The sequence below is a fragment of the Stylophora pistillata genome, chromosome 1, assembly GCF_964205215.1.
Source record: "Stylophora pistillata chromosome 1, jaStyPist1.2, whole genome shotgun sequence".
NCBI classification, from domain to species: Eukaryota; Metazoa; Cnidaria; class Anthozoa; order Scleractinia; family Pocilloporidae; genus Stylophora; species Stylophora pistillata.
In genome coordinates, this window is record NC_142519.1 from 4,085,110 (window position 1) to 4,106,155 (window position 21,046).

At 39.8% G+C, this 21,046-nt stretch overlaps 3 protein-coding genes, 1 long non-coding RNA gene and 1 pseudogene across 6 annotated transcripts in view; 2 read left to right on the top strand and 3 right to left on the bottom strand.

Moving 5' to 3' along the window:
- Positions 1-21,046, bottom strand: part of LOC148740890 (uncharacterized) — a 244,651-nt gene that overhangs the window by 121,029 nt on the left and 102,576 nt on the right. The window lies entirely within an intron of this gene.
- Positions 1-21,046, top strand: part of LOC148740900 (fibroblast growth factor receptor 4-like) — a 78,358-nt gene that overhangs the window by 24,738 nt on the left and 32,574 nt on the right. The gene's annotated exons all lie outside the window — the stretch shown is intronic.
- Positions 1,226-20,554, bottom strand: LOC148740904 (uncharacterized; annotated as a pseudogene). The gene is made up of 8 exons (XR_015998969.1): positions 19,803-20,554; positions 16,316-17,394; positions 11,169-11,224; positions 4,863-7,263; positions 4,463-4,499; positions 3,628-3,870; positions 3,138-3,215; positions 1,226-2,815 (listed from the first exon to the last, which is right to left on the bottom strand). The product of XR_015998969.1 is annotated as an uncharacterized LOC148740904 (transcript).
- On the top strand, positions 8,155-10,296 carry LOC148740905 (uncharacterized). The gene is made up of 2 exons (XR_015999259.1): positions 8,155-8,284; positions 9,463-10,296. It is a non-coding gene; the product is annotated as an uncharacterized LOC148740905 (long non-coding RNA).
- LOC111320408 (zinc finger protein 862-like) lies at positions 11,270-15,082 on the bottom strand. The gene has a single exon (XM_022923076.2). It carries the CDS (start codon positions 14,443-14,445, stop codon positions 12,010-12,012), a length of 2,436 nt encoding a protein of 811 aa, XP_022778811.2. The 5' UTR covers positions 14,446-15,082; the 3' UTR covers positions 11,270-12,009.

The following is a 21,046-nucleotide window of genomic DNA, read 5'->3' on the forward strand; positions in this document are numbered from 1 at the left end:
TTGGTAAGCGTGAAACTTCGTTGATTTTATCTTGTAGCCGCCGGTATTTCAACTAATTCTTCACACATTTGCAATTTAAGACAGTTTTTCTCCATCAAAACGCTTACAACAAACACAATAGTTGTGCCAGCACGTATTGCCACGTTCAAAAAATCTTTCCAAAGAAAGCCAGATCGCAGGTTACATGAAGGGCGCCAAAAGTTCATACCATGAGGTTGCTCTAAGAAGCCTTTGATTCTTTAAAAGTGAGCGGTAAGAAAAAACTCGTAGCTACAAAAGGTAAATAGAAAGCCCCCGAAATAATGTAAATATTTCACTGTTTAACCGAAAACTGCGTATGGAGCAAGAGAAGTCTAGGCTCCATAACAAGCCGCTATTCAGGAAATGAGCCCACGGTCTTTCCTCCCCCCTTCTCCCCAGTTTTTCCTTCCCCTTCTTGAGAGGGGTGAAAGACCGAACTCTTATTAGCTTACGCTTACGACAAGTTACAATAAGAGTGGGAAAAGGAAAACCTTACAAAAACTTTTTTCATTCGAGACCTTCAACTGTACACCAGTGCTCTTTCGCTCAAATTGTATTTAAAGCACGCGGTGAATTCATTGACGACGGATTGAAGTTAATGAAAATTTTTAGAGTAGTAACCTTCCATTTGTACTTTTGTATTATATCATCGTTTTTTTTAAAACATCCAGCCGGTTTTCGTTATGTAGGAGTGTATTGTTAGGTGAAATTATATTGCCAAATACTGTTCTCATTCCAGTGCAAAAACGTTAGAAATTGTGCATGGCTTGAACTAAGCCAACAAGGCGACAAATCTCACTCGAAAGATCCCCTTTTTCTTACTCTGAAAATTTACGACATAAAATAGCACTTCGCCAAGTTCGATATCTGAGCACGCGTAAACTTTCGAATTTGTCTTCTTTTCGTAATCTTTCCTCTGGTACAGGCGCAGAAGGCCTATGGATATTATATAAAAAAAATGCATCGCTATATACCGTTTCAATACACCTTTTTAGTTAACTATCGTGCGAGCTGCTGTTTGTTTTGCTTGTTGACACATTTAAAGCTCCAGCTATGTTCGCGCCATCAAGATCCCTATGGAGCCTCCTTAATTTGGGTTGAACAACCACGAAGGGGAACTCTCTTGTAGTCAAATCCTCTTAAGGGAGAATTTGTAATATCAGATCGAGAACCATAAAATCATGACGCAGTTCCCAGCACTAAGTTACTTTAGATAGTATCTTTTTTTCGATTAACTTACAAGTAATTAGATTCAGGTTTAATGATCATACCTGATGTCTTCCTATCACTTTTTCTTTACAGACATTTCACCATAAACCAAGTTTAGATTGAAGTTTGACACGATAACTGTTGTTATTCAGAGGGTATCCGATCAATTCGCCACCACAACAAACTCCGTAAACCATTCAGGGCATTAGACGTCTATAGAACGAGATTACATTGGTTAAGCTTTTATCTTTCTTCGATTGGTTTGAAACCCGACCATCCTCTCCGCCAATCACACGCAAAAGTAAAAGCCAATTAACACATGGTAAACACCACAGCGTACACTGTTAAGTTAGGAATGCACGCGGGAGGTCGCTAAGCACACAAAAGCGTAAGAGTCGCGCGAGGAAATCGCGCGAGGCGATAGCCGAGAGCGACTCTAGCTTGTTGAGTGCTTAACATACTTCCTGAGTGCATCCATAACTCAAACTGGTGTTTACCATCTGCTTTATGACATAACATTGATGAATTGTAGCAAAAGAGTTCCCTTTTATGTAACACTGAAATCTTACTTGACCAGAAAAAAAAAAAAAAGCGCGCGGAAACTAGTCTACATTTGCTCACGTCGGCAGCGTACACCCATGGGCAAATAGTAGACACCAAATTGACCAATCAGAGGGCGCGCTTTGCTTTGGTTATGTTACAATCACGACTCGGTCACCCCCGATTCCCGCTTTTCAAGCAGTTCGCTTGGTTTACTTTGAGTTGTCATTGGCGCCTTTTCATATTCGCCTTATTTCGATTCCCTGTTGCAGCTTCTTTGGTTTTGGTTTAACGAAACTCAAAAGGTACTATTAAACAACTGCTTTACAAGATTAATATCTGAAAACTCTTGCAAACCTTGGGCGATCAAGAACGATGCAATCTGTTGTCACGGAACTATAAGGCGACCCAATACAAGACGAAGAACAATCCTTTGCCTAATATGTATTTGGATTGAGAAACCATTCGCCACCTACACTTTATATTCTAAAATCCAAATGTTTTCTCATGAAGCTGAAATGCCTAAAAACTGATCAGTTATCAGATTCTTCGCAAACGAGTAGGTGTTTGCCATTGGGTCGGAAACCACGTCATTTTTCTCTTTCTATTTTTCTTTTTTTTTATAACAGTCAACGATATCTTTGTAAAGCGCTTGAAACCTTAGGGATATAATCGTTGTAAGTGTGAATCATTTGAATTCAGTCAGAAGTGGTAGCCACTGTAACTGGAGAAATCTACACATCTCAACATAAACAACTTCACAGTGAAAGTTATAATCATCATCCACCACTGTTTTACTTCCAAATCCTCATTTGTCATCTCTGAGGAAAGTTCCGCTTGGGGCTGCCACTTTACATGTCGTCAGCAACCACAGGATACCCACACTCCATCAAGACGTCGTAAAGACTGCCCACATTTATGTGTCGCTGGTTAGCAAGAAAAGCCAGGGCAGCATCTAATGGGTTCAGCGTTCGGTTGTCAAGGAAACGAATCTTTCTGGGAGTCAGTCCCAGTTTCTCAGCGACCACTTTCCACTCATCGCCGCCTGAAAGAGAAAACGAAACCTTTCTGCTTGGTTTTGAAGATATTTCAAAACTGTGAGAGGACATTTTTCCTTTGACTAAAATGTGAAAATTGAAAAAGGCAACTACCTCATGTGGATATGAATTTTGCATAGCAAAAAACATAGGTATTTCCCTGTTCACATGAATATTCGATCCATGAAATCTTAAATAATAATTGCATCAGTGACACTGTGTATCTTGATGAATTTAAATTTATTCTGCTTTCCCCTAATCACGTTAAAAAAAAAACCTCAAAAATGGATAAGAGAACACGATGCCTAATTTCAAATACATGTCACTTACCACTTAATTCTATGGTAAGATTTCTCATCTGAGTAACGGGAACATTCCGCACGTCAAGCTTTTCAGGTAGTCTGGGACCTGACGAAAGATGAACACTGACAGTGAAACAAAAATCGAAACAAAGACAATAATAACGAATAAAAATCATTATTTAAACAAAAATAAAAACAGCTTTAAATTCAAAAGGTGCACAGCTTTGTCGTTGAATTAAGAGAGACGTTATTGTATTCGTTTTGTCAGGAGACGAAGGATTGAACCTCGAACCTTGGAATTTCGCACTCTGATGCTCTGGTGTAGAGTTACAGAAAAGTAGCTGCTGAGCCACACCCTGTGACCATATACACATATTGGAATACTTTTTGGTGCCACTACCACGTTGTAACTAAGGAGAAAGATGTTTGAATCTCAGCATCTGGATAAATAAAGTATTCAATAAATCACACCGCCACAAATGACTCAAGAGAACATGCTTCGTAACTCTCAAACTGACCAGTAGTACCAGCTGGTGCGATTTCTCTCAGATGATTCACCACATCAAACTTGTTGGAACTTTTAGCCTTTCTCGCCAGACATCGAATCATTCTCTTGGTCTCAGGCTCCGGGTGTTCCAGAGAGGCACGGCTCACCTGTAGTTCCTCAATTAATTGCCTTACAATCTCCTTGGGGTCACATGTTCGAGATAAAAGTGATTCCACAACCTTCTCAGGCAGTGCTAATGATTTCCCGTCATTTTCTACAAGGAGGAAAAAATTCTTAATCAGCAAACCATTCGGTGGAGTGATATTAGAGAAGTGATGATAGGGGTTTTCAGAATCAGAGGGTCGGTATATCCAACACTATGATCACGGATACACAAACGATTTTCAAGTTTGAAAAAAAATAGGTAAGCTCCTTACGTAAAGTTCACCGACCTTGAATTGTTCGAAGCAACCGCTATGAGAAGGTTAAGTTTTTGTATGAGTTAAACCAAGTGTTCATCAGTTTTCAACAAACATTCTCGCGAAACGCGTTGGAATCAATCGCTTTCTGGTAGTGTTAATTAAACATCTTGGTGTACTTGTTGTTTCTCAAAACAACAATTACAAAAATACACCAGACTGATATAGGAATAAAAATCAGCTAACAAAGAAAATGAGGAGGAAATTAAAACCATTTGCTAAACAAAACCTTAACGTGGCATATAAAAAACCAAGGTTTGAATCTCGAGGCGTTTTTAGAAAAATGATTTCGATTTCGAACTTCAATGTTGTCCTAAAAAACCAAGGCAGAATGACGAAAAACTGATCCGGACTGCCTCCTGCGGTGGGACGGAAGCTGAAACTTACCTCCCAAGTGAACACTTCCAAGTTCATCAATCGCAACCTGTTACAAAAAAATCGAGAGGGACAACGTTCAATATAAAGATCGTCTTTCTATGCAGAGGACAATGTGATCCCTCCAAAGCAGAAAAGAAACAACTCAGTTGAGCATAGTGTAGCTATTTTTACAAATAATTGATCAATATTAGCATCTGAACGACGATGCACCCACCCCTTCCCCCTCCCCAGACCCAACATCAACCCCAACTTGTTATTAGTTGACTTTTGTTGGGTTATGGGAGGGATGGGTGCGCTGTTGGTCAACTACTGACTGATCCATTCTCGCGAATGGAGAGTTTCGGCGCAGTGTAACATAGAAGCTAAAGGTAATTACTTGGTATAAATCAGAGTCTTAGGTATAGCTCACCTGTTTCTCAACCTGTGCAAGCCATGGCGCCTACTGGCTGACGTGAACTTTGTTATTCAGAGCAACAGCAGACTTAGTGCAAACAGCGATATGCTTTTCACCACGTAGCTGCGATTCTGACCAGAAATGCAGACACTCCTCCTGAGTGCAACCTTGGGCACGACGAATGCGGCAGAAGTTTATTGCACCTCCTTGACAACAGATTGAGCATAGAACACGCGAGTCATACTTCATATTCTTCAACCAACAGAATTCCTTGCGCATTGATTCGAGAATGAACACCACCTGCCTATGCACATCACGAGCGAAAATCACATCAAAGTTATCATGCCTCAAGTCGGTAGACAAGTTCATTCTTGACTGCAAACAGTCTGCCAATCCAAAATTATCTTTCGCTCTGTGATAAACGATCTCGACAGAAGAGGAATGGCAAAGAAGGATTACAGAGCACTCTTCCTCTCCACCTTTATAGAATCTGGCAAAATTGTGATACAGCTGTGGATTATCTGCACTCCATAATCCATCTTTACCCCACTGAAAGAACTGCAACACCAAGCGAGGGAACAATCCTGGCGGGACCTGACCAGATTCAAATTTAATGAAGAGAGAGGGAATTTGCGCAGATGCGATCAGTTTGAGGATGGCATCTGGTGGATGGGACATTAACATGGATGGAACCAGATATTGCTTCTCACAGGCAGCACCTGACGAGGGCCACAGACAAAGCAGACTGAATCTCTCCATGAGAGCAACAAGGCTCTCTGCTGTTTCTTTGTCATCAAACAGAGGACCCCAAAGATGTTTCAAAAGTTTTTCTTCTAGGATTCCCGTTGTCTCGAGTTGAAACCATAGCTCCTTGAACTGCTCCTCCTGATTGCTATACGGTTTAACGGTGATGACCCTCTTAAACACACTAATTAACCACTGAGGATCCAAAATCACCATTTTATTCAACTCTAGCGTGTCATCAAAATGGATCAAAATCCTCTGGTCCTGGAAAAAGTTCAATAATGTCTGGAACTCTTTATCATCAACACCTTGGCATACGCGCTTGGCGATTTGCCTTGCATCTTCCAGTGTTATCCACTTGTGATTTTGTTCCTTAACGAATTTCACCGCCTTCTCAAAGTTCAACCACTTGATTGGAATGGCTTCTTTCATTTGTGGCAACTCCTTGGCAACAGCAAGTACTTCCTTTCTCAAACGTGTGACTTCTGGGCACTCACTTTAAGACCTGATTTAGTGTTATCCACAGCAAACACACTATCAAATAAGTGGGTTCTATAAGGCTTGGCTTGTAAAGAACAAAAAATCTCTTGGGCAAATGCGCTAGGAATTCTGCCACCATGGGGACCGTCAGCATGGGTGCATACCAAGAATACAGGGGGCAGTTTCTCTGGCAAAACCCCACACTGAGAGTTGACTTCGTAATTCTCAGTTATGCCTCCAAAGGACGCCACGGAAGTCATCCAAAAATCTAAATAATTCAAATTGGTTTTTGCTCCAAACCCGTCCTCGTATTTCCTGAAAGTTCCTTGCCTCACAACTGGTTTGGCTACTTGGTGTGGATCACGGTTGAGGTCATAAACCAGAAGATACATCGCTCTAACAGTGAGGAAGATTGGGTGCGTTACATAGTAGACTGACTGTCCTCCAAAATCCCATAACACCGCATAGATTTCCTCTTCCTCCTCTTCATCTTCAACACCTTTTTGTAACCTTTCAATCAAGGTCACTATTTCCTCTGGTTTAAGGGGTTCGAGAAAAGGAACTGAGTTCTTTTTCTGCCTGTGTGCTGGGTTAGGTTCATCGGAAAGAGATACGTTCTTGCAATCTTTGTTATTGCTATCTTCACTGCTGGGTGTCTGAGTAGGGTCTGCGTCTTTTGATATCTCGTTATCGTCTGGATTTGTCACGACACCAAAGAGCTCAAAAAGACTTCGTGTACCTGTTGAAGGAACACGTGAAGGCACTGAGGCAGAATCTTCGTTTGTTTCAGTAGTGTCAAGCAGAGGGGCATTTCTCGACTCAGCAGACTCTTTAACATCTTCGACACTGTTGTCGGTTTTGTCATGCCGCAACATCTCTGCAGCAAGGCGTCCGGCATGGTGTTCACAGGACAGTGCTGAGACAGAATTGGTTACTTCACCCCTCAATCCAGTTGTCCAAAGCTCAGTTGACACTTTGAAATGCGATGGGTCTACATCAATTCCTACCGTGCTATCTTCCCGCGGATTGAAACGTTTCCCCATCAGTGAATTTTTCAAGCTGGTCTTTCCTGAACCATCCTGACCAATCAACATAATCGGCACTCTTCTCACGCAGGTCTTCCCTTCTGTTAGGGCCTTGTTGTAGGCCTGCAAAGCAAGGCGTCCACGCGCTTGGATTTCTAGAGGAGCCACTACAAAAACAAACGGTGAAAACTCTTCTACATTTGAAATGGAAAGCACAGTAGTATAATGGTTATATGGTCCAAGTTAACTTTTTAACTCGGACACAAAGTGGCTATTTGACAATATGTGTTTCGATCAACAAGTGAAAAATTTTGGACGCAAAAATCGGACTCCAACTCGCACAGTTTTTCGGCTTCCAGCGACACACAAAAACTCGAAGTTTCAAAGATTTTTCTCGGCTTTAAAAGATATTATTCCTGCCCGTGATCGATGACCAGTTTCAAGAGTGCGACCAGGAAACTGAAGGAAATTTTGTTCCTTGAGCGGTGATTTACATGAGGAGGATTGACAAAACTTCAAGTTAGTCACCCACTGGTGATCAGCGCTACATATAAGCTGGTCGCCAAAAGTCAATTTTCAGTCCTCCTAGCGATCAGCTGTTGCCAATCTTTGGACTCCGGGTTAAATTATCGTGATCTTCTTTTGGGAAAAAACAAATCAAAACTTAAATCTTCACTATATGTAAATGATGCGGAAGCTATAGCTTCAGTTGGGGCAGTTCAAATTGCTCGTGTGCAAGAATTTTGGAATTATCTACCATGCTCGTTGTAGCCTCTCGGTCAGTAGAGAGCTTTAGATTCGAGTACGAGAACGAGTACGAGTACGAGTTTTAACCGCGCGAGATCTGGCACTAGTATCTCGTACTCGTAGTCGTGCTGACGAAAATTGTAACTTTAGATTGTAAACAAATGTATCGATCCGAGTGCGAGGGTTTTACTGTAACAATCTCGCCATGTTTAGCCAAAAAAAACTATCCTAGAACCATCCGTCTACCTACTTGGCGATTTATGAAATCACAACGATGAGAAGGCAACATCCTTACAAGCACAGTATGAAAGGATTGACGATGTTTTTGACCCTATTTCTCCTGAGGAGTTTGAAGCCGAGCTCAGGTTTGGCATCACAGGATTGCCTCTCCTTCTTCGGGCATTAGCAATTCCAGAAATGTTTACTTGTGCCAATAGCACGGTATGTTCAGGAACGAAAGGACTGTTGATTTTATTGAAACTTTTTTCTTACCTATGTCGTCTCTCGGATATGATTCCTCGCTTTGGTCGTTCAGTGCCCGAGCTGAGCTTAATCTTAAACGAGGTGATTAGCTTTATTTACACAAACCATGGATACTTGCTCAGAGATCTCGATCAACCCTGGCTGAGTAGCCAACATCTGGAAGACTTTGCTCTTGCTGTCCATGGAAAGGGAACAGCTCTTGAGAATTGCTAGGGGTTTATAGACTTGACAGTTCGCCCAATTTTTCGGCCAGGAGAGAACCAGCGTGTACCCAATGGGCACAAAAGGGTACATGCCCTAAAGTTTCAATCATTTGTTGCGCCAAATGGTTTCATAGCCAATTTGTATGGACTAGTTGGTAAGCTAATACGATTATTTGCATCGTTCTGCTGTAATGCCTCCCCTTATTTAAGCCCCCAGATTTGAAACTGAATTGAAGTGTCACCACCGAATTAGCACCATCCTCGAATTAGCACCCCCTCGAATAAGCACCCCTCCTATCGACCAAAAATTTAAAATAAGTACCCCCCTCAAATAAGTGCCCCCTCCCCTCCCCTCATTTTGTGGATGACTACTGAGACAGCAAAGGATGCATAGTTTTCATCATGTAGTATTAGATTTGTACATTGCACTAATGGTGAGTTAAACTCTAGGATCAGTTTTTTATGTCAATAAATAGTTGATTTTGTTTATGTGTAGATGATGTATTAAAAAAGTGGTCATGTTAGGCCACCATTTAGGAAATATTAAATAAGTCCCCCCCTTGAATAAGCACCCCCATTTTCTCATAAATTTGAATTAAGCTCCCTGGGCACTATTATATTTGAGGATCTACAGTATCTACACCTACAGGAGTGGGCTGGAAAGATCAAATCTTTCAGGAAACATTTTTGGTAGTCAGCCCCTTGGTAAGAGCTTCATTAACTGTAGCCTACCCTTGAATCCTTACACAAATATCTATAACCCAGCCCCTACTAAATCAAAATGGCTAATAACCAGTTAACTTGGAAAATTGAAAAAAAAATTAAATTAAATCACAGTCTGTAACTCAACAGTTACCTGCAGCTACAAGAGTGTTATAACACTAGCTACTGATATAAATCCAAGTATGTTTACTCCATAAATTTTCATTTCAGTGGGTAAAAGGCATGATGCTGGTATGTTAAGAATGTCTGGCCTCCTTCATAACCTTCAGCAGCATTCATTTGATACCAGTGGACAACCACTGTGTATATATGGTGACCTCGCCTATCCACTCAGAATTCATCTTCAAGGATGAAGTAAAATCAGGGAAGCTGTGGAGTGGGTGTTTAGCAACATAGTAACATACTTCGCTTTCCTAGATTTTAAGAAGAACTTAAAAATTGGATTAAGTCCAGTAGGTGTAATGTATTCAGTGTGTGCTCTGCTTAGGAATCAACTACAAGCACCTATTTTGACGTTGAACCTCCTACATTAGATGATCATTTTCAGGTTTAAAGCTCTTGATTTGCTACATCATAGTTAGTAGTAACTTTGGCTACATTTAAGCAATGCAATTTGGCAAAGTGATGAGAAGATAAAAGAGAAGAATTGAACCAAATTATAATATTGTAATTACATTTTCTGCTTGTAAATTTCTATGTATAGTTAGCTATGAAAGGAGTAATTGATGAATATGGGATGTGGATCCATGGCCATCAAGTTTTTTTCCTTACTGGAGAATTTTCAAATCTAAATTAATTTAATTGAGAAAATCAAAATTGTATATAGGTATAATTTTTAATTTCAAAACAACTGAACTGACTTTGTAATAATAATACAGTACATTTATATGATACAACTACATATATATTTGTAAAAAGATGTAAAAATAATGTATTCAGATATTTTACCATACAAACTCTTCCTTAGTTCTCATTTCATAAATATAATGGTATTAATATGACAATAATTAATGAGAATTTAATAAAATGTTTCAGTGTTCAAGGTTTTATCACAGTGTTCGGCGATTTTCGTCCAAGATATACCTCTCTCTTTTGAATCTGGTCAGTACTTGTGAGGCTCTTCAACCAGTACTTCTCTGAAAAGCATAGTTTCGTGTTTCCTTTCCAATTAAAAAGTTCTCGTTTCGCCATCGCTACGAATTGAAGAAAGTCGGGAAAGTGTCAACCACATCACAACAATTCATTGTTTATATTTTCATGCATGGTTAAAATTCAAAGGGTGAAAGTGCTGTTTAAGGCCCTCATTTTTCAATTTGAATTTATTCGACTGGCGATATGTTGTTTACGAGTGTAGACCCTAGAATTTTTTGAAAATAGGTCGACCAAAAAGTATCAAAAACGAATGGAATCAGGGTTTGTAATAACATTCAATTCGAGAAAACCTCTGTATACGGCTTTAAGTTTGCTTTTGTTGACTTAAAAAAGACTAGGGTAAGTTTAAAATACAAAATATTCACCTTTCGAAACTCGTTCTATGGAGGACGACTTCTGGTCAAAATCTCGTCGTCGACGAGCGGCACACGACGAGTTTCCCGCTCCCGTGACAGTGTCACGGAGAGCTACGCATGCGCAATGTGAGCACACTAGTAAACTCGTACTCGTAGTCGTTCTCGTACTCGAATCTAAAGCTCTCTTGTACCAGTGCGGCAAGTTCCGCCTGAAAAGTGAACTTCTCTTAACGAAAATCACATCACTTCCTTAATGCTTATGTTTAATCGAAAAAAGTTAGCTCAAACAAACATGAACCTGCCATAACAAGCACAATTAAGGTGTGGTAGAATTCCTTGTTCATAGTTCGTGGAAAAAGTATTTGCTTCAACCTTTTCCTAAAATGTAAAAGAAAATTATTCACTCACCATTCTCCACTTCTCTCTGCCCTTCAGTTGGGTGATGCTGCTTAGCTTCCTCACCTCTGTGAAAAAAAAAAAAGAAAAAACATTGATTCATAAAACTCTAATCTAATCTACATTTCAAGGTCAACATACATTCGTCAAGTTCCCTAAAATGGAATTTATTTAATAATACGAAATAAATTGAAAGCGATGATTTTATCAGGGTAAAAGTTTGTGGTACATTTTTTTTGTACAAGAAACGCACAGCCTTGAATTTCTTGTTGTTGTATTGTGTGTCGTGATAAAACTGCCACGATTATTCTTGGTAAGTTCAGGGTTTTCAAAATGAAAAAAAGTATCAGGAGGAAATTTTAAAATAGCCGGAGCACCACTGCGCCGCGACAGCGGCGCCGGGCGGCAAAGCCGCCCGTGGGGAGGGTGCGGGAGGGGGTTTCCCCCTCCTGCAGGGGGGGTATGGGGTGCCTCCCCCAGAAAATTTTGAAAATCTGCATGCTCTGAGGTGCATTCTGGTGCATTTTCAGGACCAAAAAGTTATTTTTTAGGTCGTTGTACACTTTATTATAACCTAGAGTTTTTCTTAAAACTGACTCATTATCAAGAGTTTCTTGAAAATTATGTTTACTCATACATATTACAATGCTTTCCTTCCAGTCCCATGTTACATATTACAATTTACATCTAAATAAAAATTGACCTCTTTCCCTTGTCAGTACTTCATTGACCTGTTATAACATGAATCAACTTTTGAAATAATTATTTTGCAGTCAGAGTTTTCCTACAGATTGAAAATACAGATGAACAGTTTCGTTATGGCATCCAAGCACTCAGGCTCGATTCTTTTTAGTTAAAAGTCACTGTCACTGAAATCACTTTCCCCCATTGCACTGTCCCTGTCACTTTCGTCACAACTTGGATCATCTTGAAAATTTGCTAAGCCAAGTTTAATGAGGGCCTGCTCTTCCTCTTGCAACGCTTGTTGTTCTTCTTGACTCTGACGATCTTCAACTTGTGGGTCCGTCTGTGTTGATACACTTGTTAATTCTGGTGGTGCAGGTTCTTTGCCCTTGCTTTCTCTTGAGGCTGACTTCCCTTTGGCCAACTTGTAGCGTTTTCCAGAGAGCCATTTCTCAGTGGTCTTCTTCACCAGGGTGTCACATTCTGAAGAATTTGCCTCTGGACCATTCATAGAGATATTAACAAGGGCCTCCAGCATCTCATTGGTCAGCCTGCTCCTGAGCCTTGACTTTATAAGCTTAACTCGACTGACTCCCCTTTCAGGCCATGCGTTGCTTATGGGCATCGTGAGAGCTATTTCTACAATGTGCATGAGGAGAGGGAGAAGAGAAAGGAAAGAAGATCTTTGTTTCATTAGCTGGGACATGCACCACTCTGCTGGCATGGTAGTCTTGCCTTCTTTTACATCAGCTGGAATGGCCATCTCCTTCATGTGGTACTTTAATATATTCCACTCTGCCAAAAGTCGGTCTTGTTGGTCGGGGAAGTAGTGCTTGGCAAGAACTTGGATAGAATCTACTCCGTAAGAGGGAAGTTCTGAAGAGCTTGCAGGAATAAGAGTTGGATCAAAGATGGAGAGCGCTCCCAGAAGAGGGAGGGTGTTCTGAAACCTCAGGTCGATGTTTTCCTTCAAAGCAGAGACATACTTGAGCAACAAATTTCGCATGGATGCAAGCTGATGCTCAGAAGGGGAAAACTGCAGCAGCACCATCTTTCCTTCCTTGATATCTTGGCAAAATTGCTTGATGGGGACTTCTTTGGTTGCCACTTCATCCAGCGCTGCCTTAGCACGAACAATTTCTGGTTTAAGGTGACTGAAATTGACAGTAGAATGCTGAAACGATTTTGACAGGTTGTCAAGAACAGGAAGCACATGCTTTAAAACATACAAGCAAGCCAGGAAGCGGACGTTGTTCATTTGAACTAACAGGCCCTGGCATGTGGGGTCCTCATCTTTCATCCTGATAAGGAACTGGATGATGGCAGAGAAGCTCTCCCAAGCGGATTGAACGGCAGCGTTAAATGACAGCCATCGTGTCTGACAGGCCTTCTTCAGCTTCTTAGCTATCTTCTTCTGCGAATTCTTGTTTGAGAGAGTTATTTCACTCACCTCAAGTTGAACTTTCAGGAAAATGGCTGTCTTCTTGTTCGAGTTGTCAAGGAGTCGCCAAAGGGTGTTTAGTGTGTTCTGCATCTTCTTTATTGTGGCAAGATCGTTTAAAGTGTCGGTACACGCCAGCGCTAGTTTGTGACAAACACAGTGGACAGATATTAACGACTGGATTCTTTCATCTGCTTTCAGCCTGGTAGCTACACCTGACCTTTCTCCCACCATGACACTTGCTCCATCTGACACAAAGCTTTTAAACCAGTCAAAATTGAGACTGTGTTTCTCAATGACTTCCAGAAGGATGCTTGCGATGGTTAAAGAATCTGCTGCGTCAGAGCTGGCGAGAACATTTTCCAAACACAAAAATTTCACCTCAACCTTTTCGCTACCCCTGTTATAATACTGGATGAAACCAATCATTTGCTCCAAATTTGCAATGTCAGTCATGTCATCAACCATCACCCCAAATGGCCCAGTTACAGCAGAAATGACTTCATTTTGAATCATTTCACCAAGAAGAAGCAACATGTTGCGAAAGGAACCTACTGATGTGTGATTAAAGCCACTCATATCACACCCCAGCTTCGCAACCAACTTTAACAGACTCTTAACCTTGACATTTGCTATATCCTCCTTTGCCAACCAGTAAAGGCAATAGAAAACTCTTTCATACACATCAACCTGAACTTCAGCATTATGATCGAGCTCTTTCTGGAAAACTGACAACCTGTTCATAAGAATGGCAGTGATTGCATCTTTGTGTGTCTTTGTTGCAATGTGCTCCTCGAGGCAATCTTTCTTTAACCTTGTGCTTGGTTCTGCAGAAAAAAATTCCTTTTTGTTTTGGGGATTCTTGGAATCAAACTTCTTGCAGATCAGACAGTATTGACCTTCTCCTTCGATGTAAACGAGCCACCACATCTGTACTTTAGGGCTATAGGCCAAATCCTTATTAAAGATAAGGCTGTGATTAAACATCTGCTTCTTTTTGGTTGTTTTGATGCGTGCTCTTTCTTCTTGAGACACACCCAAGCACTCACGCTTTTTGCAGAGAATGTAGTGATGAATTTTCTTCGTCTGCTGTTCTTCAGTGAAACTGTTCGTGATATCACTCTCTGACTGTATACACGCAGTATCTGTGGGAGGAAAATACATGTAAGATTCTTTACCATTTTTCTTCAGTGTGTGATGCAAACCACCAACTAGAGAAGGCTACTCTCAAAAAAAGAAAGAAATATCACGAATTGTAATAAAAAGTTCGTTTACCTTCAGCGTGGTTGGTAGGGGCTGCGGTCGCAGAGATTTCTTGGCAGTCGCGTAACACATTGACGGGCAAACTTTCGGCATCTTCGAAGTTTAAGGACGTACTAGGCGTTGCAGAAGACCCTTCCGTGTCTGGTGCATCTAACGAAAGCAGTGAGAATATGTATCGATGTTGACAATGTGTACCATTTATCCCCCATGACCAACGCGTTAAATAAACCAAGCATAGTTATTTCGCGCTCACGTGTATGACCTCACGTATACAAAATTTGAGTTAAAGGCGGAGATTTAATTTTATTTTTTAGCGCGACATACAAGCTCCATAAATAATGCATTGTTAGCCAAAATTTCAATGGATTAGATAAATCAATTTTATTCCGCGGGCACAACTGTTTTAACTGTTTTTTTTAGTTATCAGAAGAACAATGCTTTGCTAAACAATCAATTTCAGTAAAACTCATATATGTTAAGCGAGCCGTAACATGTGGCGCGACTTATGTCGCGACTAGTCTGGCTGTGTCGGCTTCGTATAAAATTAATTTTCCATAAAGAACCGTAAAACATTCAGTTTCACCCGCTTTACTGATTATGAAGACTTGAAATGAAACTTTAAGTCTCACAAAAATCTTAAAAATGCCTGGCTTATATAAAAAGTTAAATGTGACCAAATTTGTGTCGGCATAAAATTTATTTAATCGCCAGAGTCTGCCAGTTCATTCTCGAAACGGCGCCTCACGAAACCAAGCGTTGAATAAATAAAAGCATCCCTTATAAATCGCCTTGTTGACAATAAATAATTCAACCTAAGCGATACAATATTGTTTTCAAGCAATGTTTCATTCATAACATGCACCAATACTTATTTTCTGATAGACTAGGGGATTGTAAACAGGAACCCGGCGAACATTTGCATTTTAAAAAGTGTTTCATACCTGCAATCTCCTTTCTTTGCTGTTTGAACCCAAACTGGGTTAAAAGCGGCTGTGATTTCTGCCTTTTCATCCGATGACTGGGACCGTTTTCTTAAAGAAAGCGCCAAGTACAAAGCTCTCACGAATTCACAAACAGATTCAAACACGCGATGTGGAGAAGAAGACGATTTCATAATTCGCTTACGCAAGAAAAAACTAGTCACGAAATAGCAGGATCAAATGTCGGTCTTTCGTGGGAAAACGCAAATGGTTTCCAGTCCAAGTTGAATGCTGTTGAATAAAAGAGTTACGATTTCTGATGCTGGAACGCGATCAGTGGGCAAGAACAAAATATGTTATCCTTAACTTTAACCCATAGGAATCGGAACTTTTTGTTTTTTTAATTTTTTTTTTTAATTTTGACTTCCAAAAGTACCCGGCGCTAACGCTCGAAGTAGCCAGTGACTTGCGTCGGGCGCCGGTTACTTTTGAAAACACTGCCGGTAAGTACTGTTCGGTTGGGAAGTGGACAAAAAAGTGGCTATAGTGCAGGTAACCATATGACATAATGTGACCCTAAACAGAGACTAACAAAGAAACGTTTAGCTGCAATTACGATAGGTAATGTTAGTATATCATGCCATTTATATGTGGCACATGTACAGTATTCAAATAAAGAGAAAGTTAGAAATATCACAACACTTTATTATGCTGGTATTTACTTTCAATTTTTCAGACATGCTTTCTAATGTACCTATCAAGTTTATTGAAATTCAAAGAGGTCTGGTTTTCTTGCACCAAAAAGTAGATGCCTGAAAATGATGAAACCAAACAACATGCCAAGTACTGACCTATTTGATCCATCATGAAGCAAGTCAGGTTGCTGGTCTTGGTCTGCTGCTCTCACAACAGTGCTCAGCAAGTACTCAAAATCTTTCTGTACCTTCTCTAATCTCTGTTTAACTGTTCCATTCTCTTCACTCAAGACAGAAGTTAGCAATGAACAAAGGTTAAGTGCCAAAGGAAGAATACCTTCCAGCTTTTCAATTTGGTCTGTGTGTGCAAACATAACAACTGGAAGTTTGTCACGAAAGTGTCCACTGTGGGAGTTTTCCATGCACAATGTTACAGCCTTCTCAAGGAAAGAAAGAGTTTTCCGTGTCCATTCATTTATTGATTCAGAGCATCTAATGCTTTTTAGATACTGAACCTTGGCCAGGTGAATGTACAACCGAAGTTTGGGTTTAAAATAACCCACTTGTTCCTCGTGTATGGACAGAGACTTTTCAAGAAAGCTGGCAGCATTTTCAACATTTCCTAATTCATAATGAATGCAGCCTAGTTCAAAGTACAAGTCCGCAAGGAACCTCCTTGAAGAATCAACTGTTGTATTTTGTTCCATCTCCTTCAAAGCTTTATTTTGAACCTCAAGTGCTTTTTCAAAGTCTTCTATTCTTCTATGCAAATAACCTTGCCAGTGATGGCAAATGGCAGATGACATCTCATTGTTTCCCACCATAATCTTAAACTTGAAAGCTCTCCGAAAAGACACCATAGCTTCTGAAAAGTGTCCGAGGTGACTATCAATGACACCAACTCGAAAATGACACTGTCCTAAGAAAGATGAACTGGTGGAGAGTCCATGGGTATTAAGTCCTTTGATGGCATTTTCCAGGGCATTCTTGGCTTCAAGAAAATCCTCTTTTCCATACAGGAACATCCCATAATCAAACCAAGTTTCATATGAATCAATTTTCAGCAGATGTTGGAGTTGTAAAATAAGTTGACAAGTGTCAATGTAAAATTGTGGATTACCATCCTGATAACTTTGCTCCACCATAAGCTTCAATGAATTTGAAAAGTTTACCTTTCTCTTTCTAGATTGAGCAAAGTGTTTCTGGCTCTCCATTCTAGCAGAGCGAAGCATGTCCTAACACCACAAATAAATAAAAAAAATAAATTAAAAAATAAATAACACAAATAAATAGATAAAAATGAATAAATGAGATAAAAACATTGTTAACTTTTTAAAGAAGTGGATTTCTTCATGCTACGTGTATTTCACTCTTATTACCCTCACATCCATCTGTAAATTCTCCAAAGTCTTATAAATATTAATTTCCTTTAGAACATGTAAGAAGAATTTTTCTAACAATCAAGAGCTTCTTGAGTCTGATAATTTTCTTCATTCTCATGACTTTAATACTTGATTTGAGGGAGAAACCATTAGGAGAAATTAGAAAGTTATCAGTTTTAGGGGTTAAGCTTTTGGCAACAAAAACTCATACCAGTACAGTGAGCTAACATCTTAAACTGAGAACCAACAGCACACCATCTATTATTTTTTTTTCAAAATCTGTCTTCCTTTTTTCTGTTCTTCAATCTGCTGGTACATCTGAACCTTAACCCTGACAACTGGCTCAAAACTATGGACTCAAAAGAACTTGTTGGCGCTGTACTGCTGGACCTTAGTAAAGCTTTTGATCTGGTAGTTCACAGCTTACTTTTATCAAAAATCAGTATGTACCACACTGATAATACATCTCTGCGGTGATTTGAGTCTTACCTACACGATCGAATGCAGCGATGTTGTATCAATGGATCACTGTCTGATGCACTAACGATTACTAGAGGTGTTCCACAAGGTTATATTTTGGGTCCCATCCTTTTCTTGTTGTATATCAATGACCTTCCACTTGCAATACCTGATTGCAATGTGGATATTTACGCAGATGACACTACACTAGGGATAGCTAATTCTAATCCCTTGCATATCCAACACAGACTTCAGGGAAGTCTCAACAAAGCAAATCACTGGTTCTTGCAAAACAAGATGGTCTCAAATGCAAAGAAAACAAAACAGCTACTAGTTGGAACCAAGCAAAACCTTTCCCACTGCACAAACCCATCAGTTAGCCTTTCGTTGTGAGGCAATGAAATCTAAGAGGCCGTAAACGAAAAGCTGATTGGTGTGAAGATTGACAAGCATCTTAATTGGTATAGCCATACAGATTACATGATCACTAAATTAAATTCTAGGGTAAATCTTCTTAAAAGAGCCAGAAAGTACCTGAATCTATCAATTAGGATTTTGCTATACAACGCTTTTATTAAACCAATCTTTGAATATTGTTGTTCAGTGTGGGGAAACACTAAAATCGATAATTTACAAAGGCTCCTTAGAATTCAGAAACGTTGTGCCAGAGTAATTTTAAATGCAGGTACTGAAAGAACAGTTGGCCCTTTTAAGAGATTAGGTTGGATCCCCATTAGTAACATAATAGAGCATAGGAAATTGTGTATTATGCGTAACATTGTCCATGGGAAATGTCCTGATTATTTTAATCATTATATTCGTTGTGTTAAAAAGACATAATTACACAATTCGGGCGTCAACTAATTTGGACTTATCCACACCATTTTTTAGCACAATGACCAGCAAGTGTTCATTTCTTGCAAGTGGCACTAGATTATGGAACAACCAAGACAGTTCTACAAGGGGTCTCACTTCCCTTTGTAAACTTAGAAATCAACTATACAAGAAATATATGGATCGGAACTCTAGAGTGGATAATTTTACCATAAGCAGAAGTTTTTAATTTTTAATTGTATTTTTCTTCGTATTTTTGCCATTTATGTCATGTTCAATTTGAATTATTTGTTTCAATTGTTTGCATGGACCACAATGAGAACTACTGGTTCTACCAGTAATTGTGTTATGCAATAAAGTCATTATCATATCTAACACTTAACTCTAGCCCTAGATGTAATCCTCTGATTGACTAACTGACAGAATCAGGCTAATTGCAGTGAAGATCTTGCTCTCTCAGATTGTTATACCCTTATCTTGGCAAAACCCAATATCTCTATAACTGTTATCAATAAAAACAAGAGTTAGTTACCCCATAGCAAGTGAAAAAAATATTGTAGTGCAAAATTACCCAGGTTAAAAAATTGTACTTATAGTGAACAATTAATTTACCTTAGAATAAAAATTACCTGCAACAGCTATCCAACAAATTACAGTGGAATCCCGATTTCTCGAACCTCTGGGGGAAACGGAAATTGGTTCGAGAAATCGGGGGTGAAATTACTAGTGAAGCAAATCCAAGGGAAACAAGGTTTGGTTCGAGATATCGGTAGGTTCGAGAAACCGAGGGTTCGAGAAATCGGGATTCCACGGTAGTTAATTTTTTTTTACAATGTACTGCACGCTATTAGGCCCCCATCTTAATGATTATCTATCAGAGAACAGATAGTGAGAGGTAGTCAGCCAAGTTGCAATATTTGTGATCCAACACTAATAAAATTATACTAAATATAAATAACTAAACTTACCGTCCCACCATTAGCTTTCAACCAGGATCCAACATGGCGGCAAAAATAGTTTGTTATCGATTCCACAACATTCTCCACTGCTACAACACCTAAATGCTCATTTGACTCACAGTAAGCAGCTAACGAAGCCCCAAAACCTAGGAATGCTGCTACAGTTCCTAAATGCTGTTTCTCTTTGAAGATCAAGTTACCCATTTCACTGACCACTGTGGTTAGGCTTTCAAGGGAGATTCGAAAATTCTTCTTGTAAGCGGCGTCGGAAAATAATTGTGAATGTTCCATAACAATGCGATCCGCTGCAGCCGTACTAAAAACTGCTCTGATTTTTCGATTCCCATCTGCTATGTCCTCTCCAAGAAACTTGATTATCAAACCTGCACACTGCGAGGGACAAGTATTGGCTTCCCCTGGGTAACCATTTCGGAGAATGGAGGAAAAGCGCCGCTGTAGAATCTTGTGACGAGTATAACTATGTACTATATCAAATATTAGTGGATAAAAGTCTGTTTCTGACATTTTGTATTCAGTTTAACCTCAAGATTGGTTAGGAACTTCCGTGTACTGTCCATCCTCGGCCATTCGCGAAGTTGCGATTCATCGTATGTTGGTACACTTTGTGATCACTACACGACTGCTTCAAAACAAATTACCTCGAGCGCGCGAGCGTCAGCAATGAAAAGGCTGGCAGATCTATGATGGAAAATGTAATTTTGTTATCATTAAGGCCTGGTTCACACGGAGTTTGACTAATGGTCGTGGGTCGTGGGTCGTGGGTACAAGTCGTGGGTCGTGGGTGTGGGTGTGGGTGTGGGTAAAAGTCGTGGGTGTGGTTAATACTTAATAATAAAAATAACCATTTAAAAATATTAAATATGATAATACATAAATTTTATACAACCCTGTCATTCATTAATTTAACTGTTCTTTCTTCTAGTTATTTTATTTTGTTTATTCAATTTACCCTACTTTACGTCTATTTTTATCTGTTATCTCACTGTCAATGAAATTAGTTTCAGTTTCGCGACGGGAAGAGAGATAAATCTTGTAATTACATTAAATAGTTTCACAACACGATAATTCCGGATCTGTCACCAGCGCGATCGCCGACGAGCGTCCATTGGTCGGCTACTCTGGGATTTGATTTTTCCCTTTTTCTGCTTTTTAGGGTTGTTGTCAAGGGAAAGCCACAGGACATTCTTTTGTTCTCTTGCGGTTTTCAAGCCCCAGACGATAAAAATAGGTAA